The sequence below is a fragment of the Amphiura filiformis genome, chromosome 7, assembly GCF_039555335.1.
Source record: "Amphiura filiformis chromosome 7, Afil_fr2py, whole genome shotgun sequence".
In the NCBI taxonomy this organism is placed as follows: Eukaryota; Metazoa; Echinodermata; class Ophiuroidea; order Amphilepidida; family Amphiuridae; genus Amphiura; species Amphiura filiformis.
Window position 1 is genome coordinate 57612310 of NC_092634.1, and position 20929 is coordinate 57633238.

Below are 20929 nucleotides of genomic sequence, written 5' to 3' on the forward strand. Positions count from 1 at the left end.
CCTCTACCCTTTCACCTTTGACTGTATGAATATGCATTAGCGTTCAGACGTCTGAGTCATCCTTATGAACCAATCAGAAAGCAGTAAGCACGTGCTAGGTCAAAGTTGAACTTCCAGTGATAATTTGGACCAATCAGACACAATCAAAGCACGAGGTACAATGTTTTCATGACATGAAAGCGTGATTTCACAAACTGGTTGATATAAATTCGAGAATGGGTTGAGTATTTTGCAGTGAATGGATCGCAGCGAAAACAATTCTGTAAAAGTTACGAAAAACATGCATCATCAAACAATTTCGGCTCATATGACACACGTCATAGCTGGAGGGTAAGTCATGTTATTAATTAAGATTATTTAATTTATATATATTTCGTAAAAATGAGCTAAACAAAGCTGTTTTAGTTTGTAAACAAACACATTCAATTTTGCATTTGCGTTGTCGTCATCATTGCAGGCGTATGCGAAGGGGCTGGGGATGCAGACCAAGGCCGCAGTTTCAGCAAGTTTTATTACTCAAGCTCCTTGACTTCTCGATACCTGCGTTTTTGCGTAATTTTAGTTGCGTGTTTCAATAATTTCTATCAATATGCCTCCTAAATCTGATTGCACTTGAGCCTGTCATGTCATGTACAACGTCAACAGCTCGAATTCTAAAAATAGAATGAATCGTGATACATGGATTATTCCATTTTTATAAAATTTAAAACCATTGATTTATTGATTGATTTATTATAATCCCCATGACCATTTATATGCCTGCATATTGAATTTCCAATGACTGTATAAAACCACCCAGTTTATCCTGAGCTAGCTATCTTTGCATATGATCTAGATATTACTACTTGAACAAGGTAAGAAAATACCATGTCCATGAATGATACATGTGCATCATGTGCGCGCATGGTTGTGTGACACACCTCTCACACACCCCACACACACCCCTTTCAAGTTCAATGTTGGAAGAGTGTACATGTTTCAGATTGAGCCCATCCAAACTACATGTAAATCATAAGTACATTTACATCATAAATGTCGTTATTGTTATCCCATTTCTGATATGAAAATGGTGTCAATGATTCTACTAGAAGTTAGAACTACATGTAGTACTACTACTAGTTTAACTTTTCAGATTTATATTAAATTTGTTTGAGTTTATATACCTCCATGGTTCAACTACATAAATTTGCTTACCAGGAATGTGGTTGGGGGCTCTTGGGGAATATCAGTTAGATTTTGCATTAGGCCTTTGCATGTTGAACAGTAGGCCTATTGGGCTAGTTCTGAATATGATGCATGTAAATACCGATACTAGTATAGCCCACATCCAGTATTCCTCTTACATTGTATTCTCACATTTTTCGAGTAGGCCTACAGATTCTCCACTATAAATATCCCTGGCCTTGACCAACTCAAGGAAAATAATATATGGTCGTCAAAAGATAAATAATTTATAGGGGCTTACTACATGCCGGGCCTACATGCAACTTTGACGTATTTGTGCATGGTGTCCCGTTCAAGGTCCAAACACTAACAATATTATTAATGTTATCAAATTTGTTATCACAAACTGGTCAAAGTTGCTTCCTTGGCACATGTACACACGCAGGCCTACATGTGCATACATGTGTAATGTCAATATGTAGGCCCTATACATGCATGTACATGGATCACAAATCCCTACAATGCAGGAAGGATAGATAGCATGGCCATGATGGGATCTTAAATAAACATTTCTCATCTAGACACAGTTCTTACATATGTTAGATGGGCATAACTAGTGCTGAGTACAAAACTCGACTATCATGCATTGTACACTCGAATTTTGTGTGCCCAAGTTTTTGTGCTACATTACAGGCTAATTGCTTTTGGAAATGTTACTCAACATCTGTGGCATAAATATTTCCGAAGTGGTGCATGGTGCTGTGGATTGGTGCTACTGCAAGGTAGATGGCAAATTGCATCATGCATGGTGTTACCGTGTACTGCACATGTAGAAGTGACTTTTAACTTGTGCATATGTATTGCATGCAATGTTTGTTTTTTGTTTATATGTGACCCCTCGGCACAACTGAGCCCTGAAGTCGCCAATCATCATTTTTGAGATATTCAACCAAAATATTCTGCTTGAAATTAGCTTTAAAATGATGTATATCATGTCTATAGTACTTGACATTTAAGTAGCGAAAAATCAATAAAACAGTCAATAAATCCTTTGTTTCCTATTGTTTATTATTAAGTTCGATGGAGCATATCTCAATAGTGGCACTGGCGACATCCGGGCTCAGTTGTGCCGAGGGGTCACATATTGCACTGCAGGATTACCACCACCTGAAATTTTCCTTTGATATAGATTTTGGAACTTGATACCAGATATCCCGGGCCAATAAGGAAACCCTTTTGACCTCCAACTTCAAGTGCATACCTAGGCTAAATAAACATGTAGAATATTATATAACTTCCAGCAATCCCAAGTCCCACCATGAGGAAACCGGTAGGATTTCCCTGCCATTATGTGAACGTCTAAAACAATGTCCGGCCACTTCCCTGGTCAGGCCAATATGGCATTGTGTGAATCATCTCATTTAAAATGTCATATCATATATGTGTCTCATATGGTCTGTATCTTCTTTATCTTTTATTCCAAGGAGAAGCAAAAACATTCAATCATAATTTTAATAAAATTAATAACCACACATACATGTAGGCCTATACATTACATTGTCTAAGTTTCCAGTGGTACTGGTAGAAAACTCAAGTTTTTGAGTTCAAATAACTGCTTTTGCCCTTTATTTTTGAAAAGTCCTTGTTTGTCTACCTTGTGATGGATATTTCCATTATAGTAGGAGAAGAATATCAGTGTCAGTGATCGAATTTGGGAAAAACTATTGTTGTCACAAGCTATTTCTGTTACAAAGTATTTTTTACCAACATTGTCAAAATACTGAAATCACCTTCTTATCAAGGATGTACATATGGTACTTCAATGTTGGCCTATTTTTAATACACTAGTACAACATAGGTTTTCCTTATTTCTTGAGGGCACACTCATAATATGATGTTATAACCCCCTGACAAAATATGGAGACTGTTGGTGCCTATTTTGGTCTCGTTGAATAGAGGAGACCCATCATATAAGTTAGGATCAACTCTTTGTCACTTTCAGTACAGAAAATTCATAGGCGGGTTGCAAACCCCCCTTCGGTAAATGATGTGTTACAAACAATGACTCCAGAAGAGGAGGGTTAAATAAAGCCAGCATTATTAGGGTAATGTTGATGGCCATGACTCAAATGGTTTGAAAATGGAATCATACAAAATGTACATCAGTTTTTAAATAATTTATGAACCCTTCAAATGTTCAAAAGGTGATATGACTTCAAGAACAAGCTTTGAACTATATACTTGTTGTAAACTTTCCTCAGACCTAATCTATGTTTTTGTATCTCCCTACAGAACTGGTGGAACCGTAGGTGCTTTAATTACTTGTCCACTTGAAGTGGTCAAAACTCGATTGCAGGCTTCCACAAGTAGAGCTAAATTAGCAAAAGTTTCTGGCAGTAAGAGGTCAGCAGGTGTCATTTTTGCATTACGGTAAGTTTGTCCATGATGTAAACAGGCAAAAAGTCCATTTTAGCATTTGGGAGGACAGTCAGACAATTATGCTAAGGCCTGCAGGGGCACCAAGGCAATCACATGCTACAGAATGCATCCGTTACACATTTTGAGGGGCACCAAGGCAAAGGCATGGGGCACCCAAGGCAATTGCCTTCTGTGCCTCTAGTTATTTTCCCCCTAATGTAAGTGAAGGGATCAGGTACTTTAAAATGTGTTTGAATCTCAATGGTCAGAGCACAGATCCTGGAAAGAAGGACAAAGACTCTGCTTTGATCACTCCCAATTTCCACTGATGCCTTCCAAATGAAGCCTGGGCCAGGCCCCATTGCCAGAAGCAGGGCATACAGAAACAAAATTATTATTAATTCTTGCTTCCTACCATTCATCATGACTTTAAAAAGAAATCAAAGTTGGTACACATTATGTATTACCCTGTCTCACAAAACCAGGAACAAATCAAAGTTCTGACATTTCATGATTTTAAGGTGGTACTACACCCCCTGATTAATTTTGTGACTAATTTTGCATTTTTCTCAAAAAATAACTACACACTGGTAACAAAAACTGTGTATAGGGACAAGGAATCCAATTATTTCACTGTAAGTTCAGTGATTCAAGACAAGTGGTTCATTATTTATGTTAAGAAATGAGGTACATTCTAGCGGTACTACCTCTTTTCTTATCATGTAAGGCAACAAAAAAAAGTTTGTCTCAAAGCTTGCGCGCGCGTTTGTAAAATCCCACGATTTGACAATAAACAAATGCGGAAATTTTTTTTATTTCGCATTTGTTTTTAAATTTCTTGTGAGCTTTGAGACTAAGGGTGTGAGTGAGTCCCGGGAATTCGAGTCCCGCCCGAGAATTCTATTACCCGGGCAGGAAATTCCTTGCCCGGGTACCCGAAATTTAAAAAAATAAATAAATAAATAAATTTTTTTGGTCGAAGTTTTTTTTCGGTTTTGTAGTGTCTCTGGACCTAGACCTAAATGCTAGGATCATTCATGGTTGACCTAAAAAAAAAAAAAGAAATTGAATTTGAATGCATTTTGAAATCATTAACAGAGTATGACATGAATACAAATTATCAATTTTCATGTTAAAAATACAAAACATCTTTAATTTTTTTTTTTTTTTTTTAGGTCAACCATGAATGATCCTAGCATTTAGGTCTAGGTCCAGAGACACTACAAAACCGAAAAAAAAACTTTGAAAAAAAATTTACCCGAAAATCACACCCCTATTTGAGACAAACCTTTTTTTTTTTTTTGCCTAACGTACCACTTGTCTTGAATCAATGAAATTTCAGTGTAGTAACTGGATTCCTTGCCCCTTTAAATAATATACATAACTTATGTTACCAGTGTGTTAATATTTTTTGAGAAAAATGCAAAAATGGTCACAAATTTATCAAAGGGTGTAGTGCCACCTTAAGATTATAAGCACTTGACAAATAAGCTTTTAAAAATGAAACCTTGGTAACTTTTGCCTCATTCTGAGAAATGGGCTGATTAGTTTCTGCTTAAAACAAGACTGAATAGGAATTATTACAGATACTGAAAATAATCTACAGTTATTTTACTATGCACTTTTAAAATTCAGAAATTGTAGAGTTCCCCATTTTTGGATTTGGTGTCTCAGTATAATGTCACTCTAGAAATAAATTTAAAGACAGAAGATAAATATTTGTGACCTGTGACCACATCAAGTACCCTTTCATTCCATGGGGCAAGCAAGGTATTTTTGATAAATTCATGAGAGAGTCCGTGGTGTGTGTTACATAGTGTTTGCAGTCTGCAATATATATACCTGTAAAATGTTGAACATACATGTAGCATTTTGCATCCATGATGTACAATTAATATTTTGGTTTCTTTGCAGCCATATAGTCAAGTCAGAAGGTATTGGTGCTTTATTCAGAGGTCTTGGACCCAACTTACTAGGGATCGCCCCTTCAAGGTAAGGCTGGCTACTCACATTAAGGTGGGGGTTTCCCCTACTCAATTAATCTGTTGAAAACATGCTCAAGAATTATCCTCATTACCACTTAGTGATGTATAGCTTGCCTGCACATTTCCTTCACTGAAAGATCTTGCGAGGTAACAACCCCAAAGTTGGGCCTCCCAAATGACAGAAAATTGAATTCATGGGGTTTAAAATAATCCTGGGTCTAGTGCCTTGCAAGGTGGAAAACTAATTACAAATTTATACATGAATTGATGGATCCCATTAATTGCACCAGTGTTTATAGCAAATATTAAGTATAGACTTGAGGCTTACTTGACATGTAGGAAATATTTAAATTAAACAAAACAAGTCAACACTTGAATGATATGTAATAACTGTATGTACACTTATCCAGGTCTGTCTTTAATAGTTATCTCCATTGATATCCAATTGTTGACGTCACCATTTGCCTGATACCAGATGGTGGAGGTAGAGTCAGTCAAAATGTGAAGTGGATCATATTCACTAGAAAATATAAAAGTAAACATCCACATCCACAGAGACAAATGACACCCACACATATACTATACCTATGAATTTGACATCCTAGAAGATGTAGGGCGTGCAACATACAAAAATTCCTTAGAAATAGCCTCGGTCATATTACATAGTTCAATAACTTTATTCAACAATGTCAGTGTTTCAAAACTTGACCTAAATATGTGGGGTATGAGAGTTGTGTAGTACAGTACTCCCCATTCCCCAAGCATATTGGGGTCAAAGTCCTAGGAGATCATGGTGAGAGCAAATTAGGATGAGGTCAATACCATATTGTGTTTGAGCACTCAGTTGGAGTGTTTTTCCATGGCTTGACACTACAGGGTCAACCAGTGTCAGCTTGTAAACTTGGCAATGAACATGCATGATGGCATGTTAGCTGGAAAGTTGCCTGGGTTGGAATCTGGTTTCAGGTTGCATCAGCTGATAGTGTCACTACACACATTTAATTACTGTTGCACAGTATGTGCGAGTCCTGTGATCCATATACAATACAGTACATATTCAGACAACATTGTATATTATAATATAAATGTTTGTTTCGTTGTTTGTTTGTTTGTTTACGGTCACTCCGTGGAAAGACATACTTGGGTCCTGATGGGACCAGGCTCAAAGAAAATGCTCAAACTAGGCTAAAAAGCCTATATGATTATGTATGAGCATGCTGACCTATGGAAAGAGCAGTGAGTAGCAGTAGGCAGTGAGTGCCTGGTACTATACTGTTGAGGATGAAAAGAAGTTACTGAAGAATGGGGATTACCTAGAATGCAAGTGTATCATTGTGAACCTCAGGGGCCAGTATTCAACCAATTAGCACCCTGCAGATACGACCTCTTGAAATTTACTCAGACCCCCCTCTTTTGCACTCCTGAGTAGCAAAAACCTGGGATGTAAGACTTCTAACAATTTCTGATACATTATTGCATAGAACATCTCCTATTCATTAACATGGCACTATTCTATAAACACACACAGAAAAATCCACCCCAACAATTTTGTTTTCATCAAGATTGGGTTCAAGATCAATTTTAAAATACATGTATGTAAAGGCAGGTCAAGATATGGTCAAGGATAGATGTCCAGTATTATTTCCAACAACAAATTTATTGTCAGTTTTGGACAGTTGAATCACCATTTTACCATAGTAGTTTTAATATGCCATCATGTGACTGTGCCATCTGACAGGTCAAACCCATTGTATTATCATTTGGTGGTCATCATTGTGCCTGTTTCAAAGCAAACAAAAAAACCAACAGGAACTCATATTTTATATTTTGTATAGAGAATCTTGTGAAATAATTTTAAGAGTGATCATCAGGTTTACTTCTGTCTAGTCTTTGTCTGGTCTATGTCAAAGACTACTCGGGATATTTCAAGCAATATCATTCATTCAATATGATTCAAACAAAATTACACCATTTATTTGTTTTCATTTGCACTTACACATGCATGGATCTAGGCTTGGGCAACTCATTTATTTGTACAACAAAGTCAAATGCATTGAATATGAAGTGTAAAATAAATTTACGCAAAATTCTCACTCATGCTTGAAGTGTCCATTGTCATGTGGAGTATATTTCACGGTCACATGATTAGAATTGGGTCTGACTTTCAATAGGTTTATTGTGAATGAAAATATTTGAGAGTTCACCCACAAACTTTGTATAGAAAGTTTTCAACAGGGGGTCAAATAGCAATGTTTACCAACAAAGAGGACAACTTTCAAATTAAAGCTCACTACAGATTGTTAGAATATTCAATGAAACATGTCTTTGTTAATTGTCTATTTCCAGAATTTTTTAAATGCTATTTTTAAACAAATGTTTGACTTAAAATCAATAATATATTCAACAACTCCTCCTATACCTTTGTACAGGAGCCAACCGTTGTTAATCCGTGATGAATCCACACTTTTACTGTAGTGTATACGCTAACGCGAGCGAGACTACAGCGTTACGCGAGAGCGCCGTAAAATTCATCATGCCTGGAACCTTTGTGCGTATGCAAGCTTACAAGTTGAATTCAGTATTTTCAGATAGCGGCTAAATTTTGCCGTTTTATTCTGTAGTTTTATTGATGATATTAACAGAGAAATCATCGAAGTTTTTGTAAGGCTTAGTGACAATGATTAACTGACATTTCCCCGTGAAATAATCGTGAATTATACGGTCTTTAGCTTCTTTTCGTTGTTGAAAGGGATTCAATCATGTTTCACCGTTGTTCATCACCGTTTAACAACGATGCGGCCGCGCGTGGTTTACGTCGGGGCAGCTAAAGCTGCCCTCGCGAAAAAACCACGCAGACGACGCGCCGCATCGTTGTTAAACGGTGATGAACAACGTAAAACATGATTGAATCCCTAAATTTCCACCAGATATTCTATTATAACATCGATTTTATAAACATGATGTTAGATCTTGAACATTACTGGAAATAGAATAAATAACAAAGACATGTTACATTGAATATACTAATAATCTGAGTCTGTAGCGGCCTTAATGATAAAGTATAACAATGATGATGATAATAAATAATATTTTTATGAGGTCACTCTTATCTCATTGTTTGTTTGTTTGTTTGTTTGTTTTTCACCTTCATATTGTAATTATCATAACCTTTTCTTACACTTTGCCAGTTAGGCAGGGAATTACAAAAGTTATTGGCCCCAACTTATGGACCTGATATTTGGATTAAAGTTTTACCAAATGATGCCCAGGAACTTTCAAAATTAAAAACCTCTGCAACAGCTGGACAATCTTTGCACTGAATATCACATTCAGTGTGACATATTTATGGCTAAAACACTTTATAAAAAAGTTTCTTATTTCTGTTGTTTTTTTCCCAGGGCCATATATTTTGGGGCATATGCCCGAGGCAAGTCATTCTTCAATAGCACGTTTAAACCAGAATCACCACAAGTACATCTTTGCTCTGCTGGATTTGCAGGTTAGTAGTCACATCCACTCCACACGGAAGGTCCCAACCTCTTGAGAGGATTCAGTCAAGAGGATCAGCCAGTGTGAACACATTTGGATTTATTTTCACTCAGATTGAAATCTAGAGGTTGAGCATCTCTTAAACCCGATAAAAAATGTAGGTTGTTTGAGCCCAAGTGTAACTAGTGCTGTGAACAGGGTCTTGGCTAGGATTTGATAAGTGCCCATCATTTTCACCAAATTTCTGCCTGTCCAAAATGTGACCCTGAAAACATAAACCAGTCATCTGCCCCATCTGGGGTTCAATCAATTCAAATAGCTATTGCTATAGCCTTCATTTATTAGTCTGGTTTTGTTTTGAGTTCACAGAACTTATTCTTATTCTAAGCATTATTTTTTAGAATTTAGCACATCACAGCCATTAATTTGCATGTAACAGGAACAAATTGCATACATGTCCAAAATTATGTGAGGAGGAGGGTGGCTAGCTAACACCCTGGCCGTGAATGACTGATCAGATCATACTCGGCAGTGGGGTTTGACCCACACCCTTTTTATTTTACCCCCACCCTTTTTACTGAGGCACCCTTTATACTGAAAATTCCTGACCCCACCACTTTTTGTATCCATTGATGAAGTCACACGCATTTCGAAGTAAATCAAGTATGCCGAATTCTGCACCTATTTCACACGTGCTAGTCCGATGTTTTTCTCTCCATGAAGTTGATACATTATGTGAACAATGCAAATTTTATGTGAAAAGCTACTACTGTACTGTACAATAAACATTTTAATGCATAACTGTACTTTTTTACGCCCAAATGTTGTTCTTGTCATGAACTGATTCAGATCTCGCGTGCGCTCTGTGACTTATATCCTACCCTTCTTCGCTCAATCAATTATGCATATGATTAATGACGTCACTCACACATACGATCGATGTAAAGAATTAACTACCACACATCGTAACACGTCATGGAAAAAATCAGACATTTGCATATCACGGAAGGGCTTCCGGGGAGGATATTGTGCTGGTCTGGACTCACGTAAACAGGCGCTGGGCCTGCATCAAATGGAATTTTATCTTGCGCAGGTTTGGCGATTTTTCTTTGAATTATGATTGTTTTAACATTCAATAAACATATACTGCAAGCTGAAACAAGCCCACGCTTTTTATTTTATTCCCACGCTTTATACCATTCCACTCTTTTTACCCAAAAAGTTTAAACCTCCACGCTTTTACCAATTTTCAGAATTTCGAACCGGCACGCATTAAAAAGCGTGGACTGCCGAGTATGCAGATTCAGGACCCTAACCGCTTTTAAGTAACCCTAAAAAAGTACATAACCCTAATCTTTACCATAAAACCTAATACTTTCATTAAAACCTAATCCTTTAAAGTCTTGCCAATATTTATAATCAATTACTTCAATATTCAGCTTTTTGTAAATAGAGTACATGTATGTCTCTATGTAATATTTCTAGCATTTGTGAGTAACCTTCTCTGGACCTTGGCAAACACCAGTGATATCCCACCCTGATACCACAAGGAAGATTTAATTACAGCATAGCAAAACGGGTCAGGTACTCACATTATGTTAAAGGTTAAAAGGTCATTCTTAAACCAGGTCAAGAAAGCAGGTCATCTGGGTACCTCCTTTAATCGCTACTAGTAATGCTTAGTAAAGTAATAAGAATCCAAGCTCCTGGTCAGATGTTTATCACTCATCATGGAGTCCCACATTTATCTCTTGATGAAAAATGTACTTCAGCATTACAGATCGGTCATTGCTAAGGCCTCAACTTGATAGTCCAACGAGTAGGACACAGACCATCTATAAAAGTGTAATATCAATTGCTCAATATAATATTATAGATGGACTGTGGCTAAAAAAATCGGGCCTTACTTGTCGGACTAAACTTGAAATGTAAAATATTGTGTCCTGTGGGCTGATGTGTCCAAGTGGACAAGTAACATGATTATGTTGTGTACAAGTTATAATGTGTGAGCAAATGTAAGAGGATAGTTGCTGGGCAAAATGCACAAAATATATTTAGGAAGAAAAACAACCATGGCTTTGGTACTATAGGAAAGAGCTTTATCAATTTGACTCAAAAATGAAATTTACTGGGAATTTACATGTAATTTATAAACTCAAAATTCCCTCCAAGAAGATAAGGATTTCGCTTCAATTTTATGTATTTCGTTATTTTGTAGCCTTAAATTTCCTGCCATTTAGAAACCAGATTTTCCAGAAATGAGATTTCCAAATTTCCTACCTTTTCCAGGCCTGATAGTGAAAAAGGGAAAACACCTTCGTTAACCTATTATAGTTTGTTGTTGAATTCAAACATTGTTGTAGTTGGGTTGGGTTTTTTTTTCAGGGATGGCACAATTTTTGAAATCACAATATCTGATTGCTAAAAATTCATCATTTTTTTTGTAAATAGCTGATTATGCATTCATAGCATTCCACCGGTCTCCTTTGACCTTATCACAGGATATAGTGGTTGTTAGAATTTAAAAAACAAAGAAAAAACAAAACAAATAAAACAATTTAGATTGGGGAAATGTTGATTTTAAATCTGATAAATCAAGTTTTTGTTGGTTGGTTTTCTTCAAGCAAGAAAATCCAACCTTTGCAGTTTGAAAATGTGGTGTCTGTTGCAGTTAACTTGAAATATAGGTCAAGATTCTAAATTCAAAATTTTACAAGTGTTACCATAAGTTTTGTTTTGATTTCACACAACAAATGACCCTTGTGAGCCTTGCATAATGAGTGCATTTCCTGTGCAGCTGCGCAAAATGCTGCGTGCTATTTTAAAACTCTTGGCAGGCAACGCAGAGCAGCAAGAAATGTAATGAATAATTCCCAATCATTCCCAGTACAGCACAAAACAAGAGGCCTGCATGTTGCACACATAGTTATATCTATTCCAAATCAGACATAGTCACTTCCAGGCTTGAATGAAAACGTGTCTATATATCCAGATGTAGCTCAAAATTTGATGGTTACCATTTTCAGCTTATTTTTATAATGCTTCTTAACCAAATTTCCTCCATATCATAATATGTTCAAGCCTGCATAGTATGTGAGTCAAACTTCCAAGTAGGAAGTTGTTTGTCAGTGAACTGCTATCCATGCTATATTGATACAGTTAGTGTACTGTACTGTATACATGTACATAAATAATGCAGGTGTCTAATGCCTAGACAACATATTCCAGTAAAATACAGCACTAAGTAAAAAAAATATCCTGTTTTGCCAAATGAAACATCTATCCTAGTTTGTAACTGGCAGTAAACATAAAATTTTAATATTTTTGCAATTGGGGCCAAAACATGCAATTTTGCATGTTTTAATACAATTGTACTAGTCAGTAGTCACACAATTTTCAAGACTTGGCACAAGTCTAAGCACAATCTTGAGTATAGGGTAAGAGTTAGCTCATAATTTTGATATTTAATGTTATTATTAATTATGATTAAGACTAGAAAATGTTTCCAAGTATTAGAATGGTAAACTTGAAATTAAGTTGTCTTTGTACAAGTCTTTGGGCTTCATTGTCGGAGCATAATATGAAAAATGCCCTGAAAATGCATGTTTTGGCCTTTATTTACCAAAATTCACCAAATATTGAAATTTGACTTGGAAACTATCTAGTTGATTTTCTTTTTTCCCAATTTGACCTTTTCACAGGTTTTACAGCGTGTACAATTACAAATCCAATATGGTTTGTAAAAACAAGGTTGCAGCTCGACACAACGTAAGTAACCCAACAATAACAAAGTAAACATCTGTAAAGGGACATTTCATGATCCAAAACCTTATCCCCCACTTTTCTCAAAAACAAAAAAAAAAAAATTGTGATTTTTATACCAACGGAAGCCTCTACCTACATAAAGTTCATGTGCAAAAAAAATTCTTGCAGATTCATTAGCTTGGCAAAATATCATCAAATTTGCATTCTGTTAACAGAACGAAATTGAAATAAAATCACAATTTTAGGAATAAGCATTTTAGTGGATATCTGCTGAAACATGCCATAGAAATAGGATACTAGAAGCACAAAATACTCATTAAATTCTAAGGATTAGTGTAAATTATCACATATTACAAAGTTCTTGTGCAACATGTAACTTTGATTGATGCATACCCCTTTGATTTGATTACAGACACGGAGCCTACAGGAACTCCTGGCAGTGCATCAGGTACACATACAAAAATGATGGATTGCGGGGCTTCTACAAAGGTGTAAGCGCCTCCTATGTTGGCATCTCAGAGACTGTCATACATTTTGTGATTTATGAACAACTCAAGCAATTATTCAGGAAGTACCATAACATTGAGCACAAAAACTTTCTTGACTTCTTGTCATTCATGGGAGCAGCTGCTATCTCAAAAACCACTGCATCATGTCTTGCTTATCCACACGGTGAGTCTCCTGCAGTTATTTTCAAGTTCTCTATACCATTTTTCACCCTGATATGGCTGTAATGCGAGTGCGCTTTTCATTGGGTGCGCCCTCAAATCACTAGCGCTCGCTCAAACAGCTGGTGTACACATGCCTGCTTAAAGACGCCACATTTATGCGCGAGCAAAACAGCTGCTTCAACGTGTTGACGTCACTGCCCACATCAGGGTGAAATAATGGTATAGTAACATTTTAGGTATGGGATAGGTTTCCTTTATATTAGATACGTTATTAACAAAATTGTTGTAGCCTTATCCCTTGCTGTGGTATACAACTCTGGAGCCAGGATTTGAAATTAGTGGGGCCTCAGAGGTTAAGATTAGCTGAAAATATGCTTATTTAACATGATTTTTGCCTTGGGTCCACCACTCATATCAGTCATATACCACCAGTATGGGCTAATTTTTGTATTCTAATATGATGTATCCAAGCTGCTGGGGCAATTTCATTTTTTACTAAATTTTTAATCCGATTCTTTTAGTTACATGTTTAATTTTGTGGTGCTACACAGCATACACAGTAAACACCATTTGAAAAAAAAAATCAAACAACCGCCATTTAAAGTTGTAAACAATGTATGTTACAATAATTGTGACCCGGCAGCACAAATGAGCCGTAAATTCCCTAAATTGTATTCTGAGTTACGGTGTAAAATGTGTACGAAGGTCATATTCATCGGTAACTTAAGGGATCTAAAATGAGCGTTTATTGCGTTTCGACAGTATTTTTTGTGGGACATGAGAGCACCTCGGACCTATCGAATTGCATTCTGAATACGAAGCATGTCTTTCTGATATCAAATAATTTTCATTTTTTGAAAATCACAATATAATACAAATTTTATGACAAATTATAAAAATTTGATATTTTTCAAATTTTGATATATAACAGTCCTCGGTAAATTATATAAATCTAATGATATATTCTTAAAGTGTATGTAGCAGGGAGGAAAAGCCGACGGTCAATTGAAAATTTTGACCTTTCATATTGAAGATATGGATTTTTTCCCAAAAAGACCTAATTTTTTTGGTGTTTTGGGAAAAAACCCATATCTTCAATAATGAAAGGTCAAAATTTTCAATTGATCGTCGGCTTTTCATCCCACCTACATACACTTTAAGTATAAATCATCAGATTTATAAAGTTTACTTCAAGTACTGTTAAATATCAAAAATATCAATTTTAATGATTTGCCATAAAATGTGTATTAAATTGCGAATTTCAAAAATCAAAATTATTTGATATCAGAATTACATTCTTCGTATTCAGAATGCAATTCGATATGTCTGATGTGCTCTGATGTCCCAAAATAAATACTGTCCAAACGTTCATACCCCAGCCCTTAAGCTGGCCCGACATCCGTCTCATTTCGATAGTCAAAATCTAATCAATAATCCAATTGCTGAAGTGGATAATAAGCTTCTACCTTAGATGGCTATATAACTTTTAATAGCTCTGGTCTTTGTTTGCTTATATTGCTAAATCCTGTTCAAGTGGTGGGTTACCAGGCATTGTATTTTGTACAGGTATGCATAACCAACAATTAACAATGAGAGAACTTTCTTAAACCTCGTTGACTTGGGGATGATTTGAAATGACCGCCAATTATGAGTGTTTGATATTTATTGCCAACAATGTGGAAAAAGAGACACATGTAAAAACGTAAAAAGCTATAATGTTGTTGAAGGAGCAAAGTTTAACAAACCATAACCCCGCTTCTGGATATCGTTTGAAGTCAAATGATATACCATTTTTAAGTTTATGATGTTTATTTTTTAACCACAAAATAAAACAAAATTGACCGGTGGAGGAATTTACGGCTCATTCGCCGTGGACGGTCACAATTTATAAACATCTAGCTGGCCAAATTTAGACAATGTATTTGGAATTATGGGCATATGCTATACAATTTTTCACCCTGATGTAGCAGTGACGTCAGTGTGCTTTTCATTGGGCCCAGCTTCAAATCCCTAGCGTTGGCTCAAAACACTGTCGTGCACACGCTTAAAGACGTCGCATAGATGCATTTTTAAATGGTCTATGATAAAATGAATACAAACTATATTTAAGTTATTCTCTACAAATTATAAAATGAAATGGATTATTTTTCTGGACTAGGTTGCTGAGCAAGGGAGAGAGAGGAAAAGATGATCGATGAGAGGAGAAGGAAAAGGAGGAGGGGACAGGAAAGGGAAGAGAAAGGAAAGAGAAGAAGAGTGAGAGCTACTATTGATCAAGTGCATATAATGGAAACAAATGTATAAGGTTTTTGATGATTCTGATGAAGCAGTATTAATGTGAAGTTCGGTTAGTACTACCAGGACTGTAAGAAGGCAGACAATGGAAGACAGATAAAAGGCACAAAGAAAATGATATAAAGAAGAGGGGATACCAATGAAGCAAAATAATGAAGCACAAATACTGTAAAGCTTTGAGGATAGGCAACATGGGACACCAGGGGTCGCGCTAAGTTGCGTTCTTGCGCGCCACGCGCATTTTTTTAAGTTTGAGCGCATCTATTCATTTTGCATACCAGTTCGGGGTTTTCATGCGGCAGAAAAATGAAAACATGTGAAAGAAAAATAAAAGCTTCGATCTCCAATATTTACGACCTGTCCAGAAATTATGTAACATAAAATGCAATAACATAAATGTTGATGTGAAGTCGCCGTAGCATTGTAACATAATTTAAAATAAAAATAAAATACACACCTCCAGCGTAATTTAATACAGATTGTGATATTGTATAGAATCACTGATGAGTTTTATTGCAGTACTGAATGACGACACGTCACGTGAGTTGGTAATTTCTAATTCTAGGGATCGGTAAGGAATGCTTCAAGGGTGGTGTGTAGAGATATGCCAGCGGTGAAATACGAGGCCGAGAAGGAAAAGGTGACAAAATTTGCCCTTGAATTATGTTTTATAGTCAAAATACTCCAGTAATTCAATAAATATCATGATATTTGGCCTAAACTTGAACTCATTAGCAATGAAATGTCATTTTTTATTGAGTAAATCATGGCTTTTTCACTCGTCACATGTGACTTGCAATGCTGTTGAATTCTGCACTTTGCCAAAGTTGAACTGCATTTTATGGAATTCGGCGAACTTTTATGGCATAAAGCAACACTTTTATAGCAAGTACACTGCGTGGGGAACTTTCTTTAAAAGCCAGATAGTTGGTTAGGAGTGATCGTTATTTACGACAGGGGGTAATGGGCGTTTTGAGGGGGAATCCGAATTTTTTTGGGTCTTGAGCCTGAGGGGGGGAACACAAAATTTTTCGTTGAACCAGGAGGGGGAACGCGAAATTTTTGTCGATATTTTTTCCAAAGCGCCCATTACCCCCTGCCGTAAATAACGATCGGTCCCTTACATGACATTGCCTTAATAGCGAGAATCGCGGCGTGAAAGGGAGATCGCGTTTTTGCCAGGCCATAAACTATTTACACATAACCAAAATCACAAAATCTGATACTGATATATTGAAACGGGCATTCAATACTTGACTAGAGAACCCCTCATTTTAGGATTTGAGCGCATATTTTTAACACTTTCAGGGGGTTCAGGGGTTCTGAGAACCCCTGGATTTAAAACCTAGTGCTACCCCTGTGGGACACTGAGTTCTTGATGTTAAGAGGAATAGTGTTGGAGCATGATGACTTCTGGTGCTGTTTACCATCACAGAAATGTGAAAGTCAGATGGAGTTGGGGAAAACTACTGCTTGTATATTTTTCCTTCTTTCCAGAATTGTGCAGTCATATTTACATACTACATAAGTCTTGCTTCAGGATTGTTCAATAGAATCAAATATTATTTTTTAGTCTGTGTAATTCATCAGAGGCAATTTTGTAAGTAACTAACTTCAAGACAAAGTGATATTGCAAATTCACTCATTCATGTTGCATTTGTATATATTCTTTATATTTCATATTCAAGGAAGTATGCATGTATGTGCTGCAGGCACACTGAAGTGATGCTTAACTACCTATATGCGCTTTCTCTAATACATTATTTTCTTCTTGTTCTTCTACAGAGGTAGCAAGAACAAGGTTAAGAGAGCATGGCACCAAATACAGAAGCTTTGTGCAAACACTAAGGACAGTCGCTGTCGAAGAGGGCTTTTTCGCCCTGTACGGAGGACTCTTCGCGCATCTTGTACGGCAGATCCCCAATACCGCAATCGTGATGGTCACGTACGAGACAGTGGTTTATGTGCTGAGTCAAGTCTGATGAAATTCAACATGTAATCTGTGTGTGATTTGTAATATTTGATGGATCATGGAGTGACGGGAGAAATACCCATGGCCGGTGGAGAAGAATCTGTTGCATAATCTTGGTAGAAAATCTGAAAGAAATCTACTTTGGATGGATGCTGCCTGCCTCATATGTGTAGATCTTCCAAACCTGCAGTACAGGGAGCCTGTAGTAAACCTCCAGTACAAGGAGCCTGTAGTAATCCTAATAAGGCCTGGAAATCAAGAAAATTTTTGTATCCGCCATATGTTAATCAACAAAGTTATGTAATAACATTGCTGTTCTTTTTAACCTATCGTCATAATAATAACTAGACATGTGTAGATTAATTTGAAAGGACAAGCTTACTTTAATGTAAGCTTACTACATGATACCGATTGCATGTGTGGAGTGATCAAACTGGAGTGTGGTCTTGTATGTGCCCAGCATATGGAGCTCTGTGTGCACCATCAGGCTGGCACTAGGATCCACAACATGCTCATCTATCAGGGCAAAGTTTTTAACCCCAATACATTTATACAGTCATTGAAAGATCGTTTTTTGCACTAGGAGTGTTTAATTGAGGTTATTCAACTATGCCATTAGGATGAGGCTATTGTGGTCCATATTGTGGGGTCCCAATGTTTGTCCTTGTCTGGTAAGGAAACATTTGGAATGAGTCCCAAGAGGAGCTGAAAGAAGGAAGTATGATGTCATACTTGTTGTTTGTAGATATTAATAGCATGGCAAGGGTAATCATGTTGAGAGAGCGATATTATGGTGGAACTTGAGCTGTGAAGGTTTTTTGTAAGCATAATATGTACCTTGTATATAAATGTAAGAAAGAGGTTTTAACCCCCCTGTGAGTACTACCTGCCAATCTAACATTGCCTCTGATTGGTCAATTACATGATATCTTCACTTCAGTCACCAATCAGATTGGAGCTTTGAAAATAATTCACCCCAATTTTTTTGTGTGGTGAAATTATTCTAACAATGTTGCTGATTGGACCAGTTTATAACAAAAACTTCTTTTTTGGCCAATCGGCAGGTAGTTATCATGGGGATAAGTTATGATAATGGCATGTGCATCAAAGCCAGTGCTGTAAATAGTTTTTAAAAAGCTGCTGCATGCTAAACTGGTACAGCCATTCTTGCGCATATAAGCACAAAATGCGAACAAAATCAATACCAAGAAAATGAAATGGAGTAAATAAAGTAAGACTTGGTGATCGGGTAAAATACAAGAGTACAGCTCAAATTATATTGTTAGTATTTCATATCCACACACATTGACTGCTGCCCACTGTGATGTAAATTTGATGTGAACTAAAAAAAATGATTTGCCAAAATATTGTTGGTGTTTTGGCAAAACCTCGTAATAGCTGCTAGGTGTAAAATATATACAAAATGATTATATTGTATTGTATTATATTTAACAAAGAGCAGCTATTTGAGTTACGAGGTTTTGCCTGAACAGCAACAAATTATGCTTGCAACTAAGAAACAATGGTTGATTTGTACAGAAATGATGTCTTTTGAGGATTTGTTGAGTGTGTATACTGTTTGTGTTTATTCAGAAGTTGAATGACATACATAATGGTATGTATTCTGTCAGCAACCCACTTACATCATAGAATTACGGAAAGGTTTTTTTCACTATAATTTTTTCCACAAAGATTCCACCGCTAGTTAGCAAGACAAATGATCCAGTGGCATGTTCAATTCAATTTCTGAATAAATGGTTTGAAGTTAATGAATGGTTGATGTAAAAAACACATTCTGAAGCCCACCTCAGGTTTTACTTAATAATTCAAGAATATGCTAGCAGTATGCCGTAGTTAATGTAACTCATATTACAGTACATAGATAGTGGCATTAATTATTCAACTTGTGATGTGTCAAAGCAGAATATTACAACCATCATTCAAAATATCGCGATTTTTCATGTGTAAGTAAAAAAAAATAATTCTCAAACATGGTTGTGCTGTGTGTCAAACATATACGAGCGTGAATGCAGAAGGATAAAAGATCATGCAGTTGGCTCTGTCTGACCAGCGGTCGTGATAAAAAGATGCTCGACCCATTCAACATGATCGATAATCACCAGCACATACCACAGAAGATTTTAAAAATTTACTTTACAGCCTGGTTAAATTAAAAAAAGAATAGCATCGCTGTAACATTTGCATGTTACCCACAAATTCTGTGGACATATTTTAGCTTGTTGATGCAACAAGCAGGCTAAACTACTGATTAACTCCATAAAAAACAAGCAAGTATGTAACCTTGTTGGTACTAAAGGGTAAAAATATGCAGGACGAAAAGATAAAAGGATTTTAGATATTGTCTGAACAGTTCAACAAATTGTACTAATAAAATGTGAGTTTCTACTTCTTAGTGCATCTTCAGCTCTTTTATTTTGAGAGAAATGGCTTTAAAAATGATTTAGTAAAATGTATTACTTTTCAGGCATTTGTTGAGAATCCATTCAAGCGTAGAGATTTTCCAAAATTGATATGCGTGAATCAGGAGAGATTCTCATAGATATTTTGAGCTTACACAGTAATGGTGAAGAATCTACAGATTCTTGTAAAATGCTGTTGCCAGAATCCAAATGGATTCTCACAAGGTGAAACAAATGCTACGCCTGTTGTTTGTTAATCATTAGAGAAAATGCTGGTAATCTGTACTAGATAATGTAGAGATTATTACTTAATACTTGTGTATGTATACTTGCTATAAATATTGGAATCGCATGTACCTCATGATTTGATGTCTGCACTATCGATATTTCATGGAATTCTTGGCTCTGGTGGAAGGTACCAGGGGTAGCATTAAAGCCCGAAAGTCGGGGGTCGTTTTCCCGTGTTTTTCACTCCAGAGCTTGCAGAAAATCCAAATACATGGGGTGAAAATTAAATATTTTGCAGTGTTGTCAGGGGTAGGAGTAAGGTCCAAAAGTAGAGGGTCAGAGTTCACCCCCCCAGCTTGCACATATTCCCAATATAGAGGGTGAAAAATTAACATTTGTTAAATTTAGGGGGTCATTCACCCCCGATCGGGGGTTAACGCTACCCCTGGAAGGTACCCGATGCGTACATGTTGTACGGATGTACGGGCGTACATGCTTGCTTCTGTGTATAAGTGCGGGATC

At 36.5% G+C, this 20929-nt stretch overlaps 1 protein-coding gene across 2 annotated transcripts; it reads left to right on the forward strand.

The window, feature by feature from the left end:
- Positions 1 to 190: 190 nt before the first annotated feature.
- LOC140157381 (solute carrier family 25 member 36-A-like) lies at positions 191 to 19148 on the forward strand. 2 transcript variants are annotated; one of them, XM_072180557.1, is made up of 7 exons: positions 191 to 330; positions 3457 to 3594; positions 5497 to 5574; positions 8966 to 9066; positions 12758 to 12824; positions 13234 to 13493; positions 17573 to 19148. In XM_072180557.1, the coding sequence occupies exons 1-7, from the start codon at positions 239 to 241 to the stop codon at positions 17767 to 17769; spliced, it is 933 nt and encodes a 310-aa protein (XP_072036658.1). In that variant the 5' UTR covers positions 191 to 238; the 3' UTR covers positions 17770 to 19148. The 2 variants fall into 2 exon arrangements, with proteins under 2 accessions (XP_072036658.1, XP_072036660.1); XM_072180559.1 differs by lacking the exon at positions 191 to 330 and adding an exon at positions 1700 to 1946.
- Positions 19149 to 20929: the final 1781 nt, after the last annotated feature.

What these genes read in the sequence shown, in the direction of transcription:
- LOC140157381 (XM_072180557.1), top strand. Translation starts at nt 239, where the DNA reads ATGGATCGCAGCGAAAACAATTCTGTAAAAGTTACGAAAAACATGCAT. An exon ending in CTAGGGATCGCCCCTTCAAG is followed by an intron (nt 5,575 to 8,965) that starts GTAAGGCTGGCT and finishes TTTTTTTCCCAG; the next exon opens with GGCCATATATTTTGGGGCAT. An exon ending in TTGCTCTGCTGGATTTGCAG is followed by an intron (nt 9,067 to 12,757) that starts GTTAGTAGTCAC and finishes ACCTTTTCACAG; the next exon opens with GTTTTACAGCGTGTACAATT.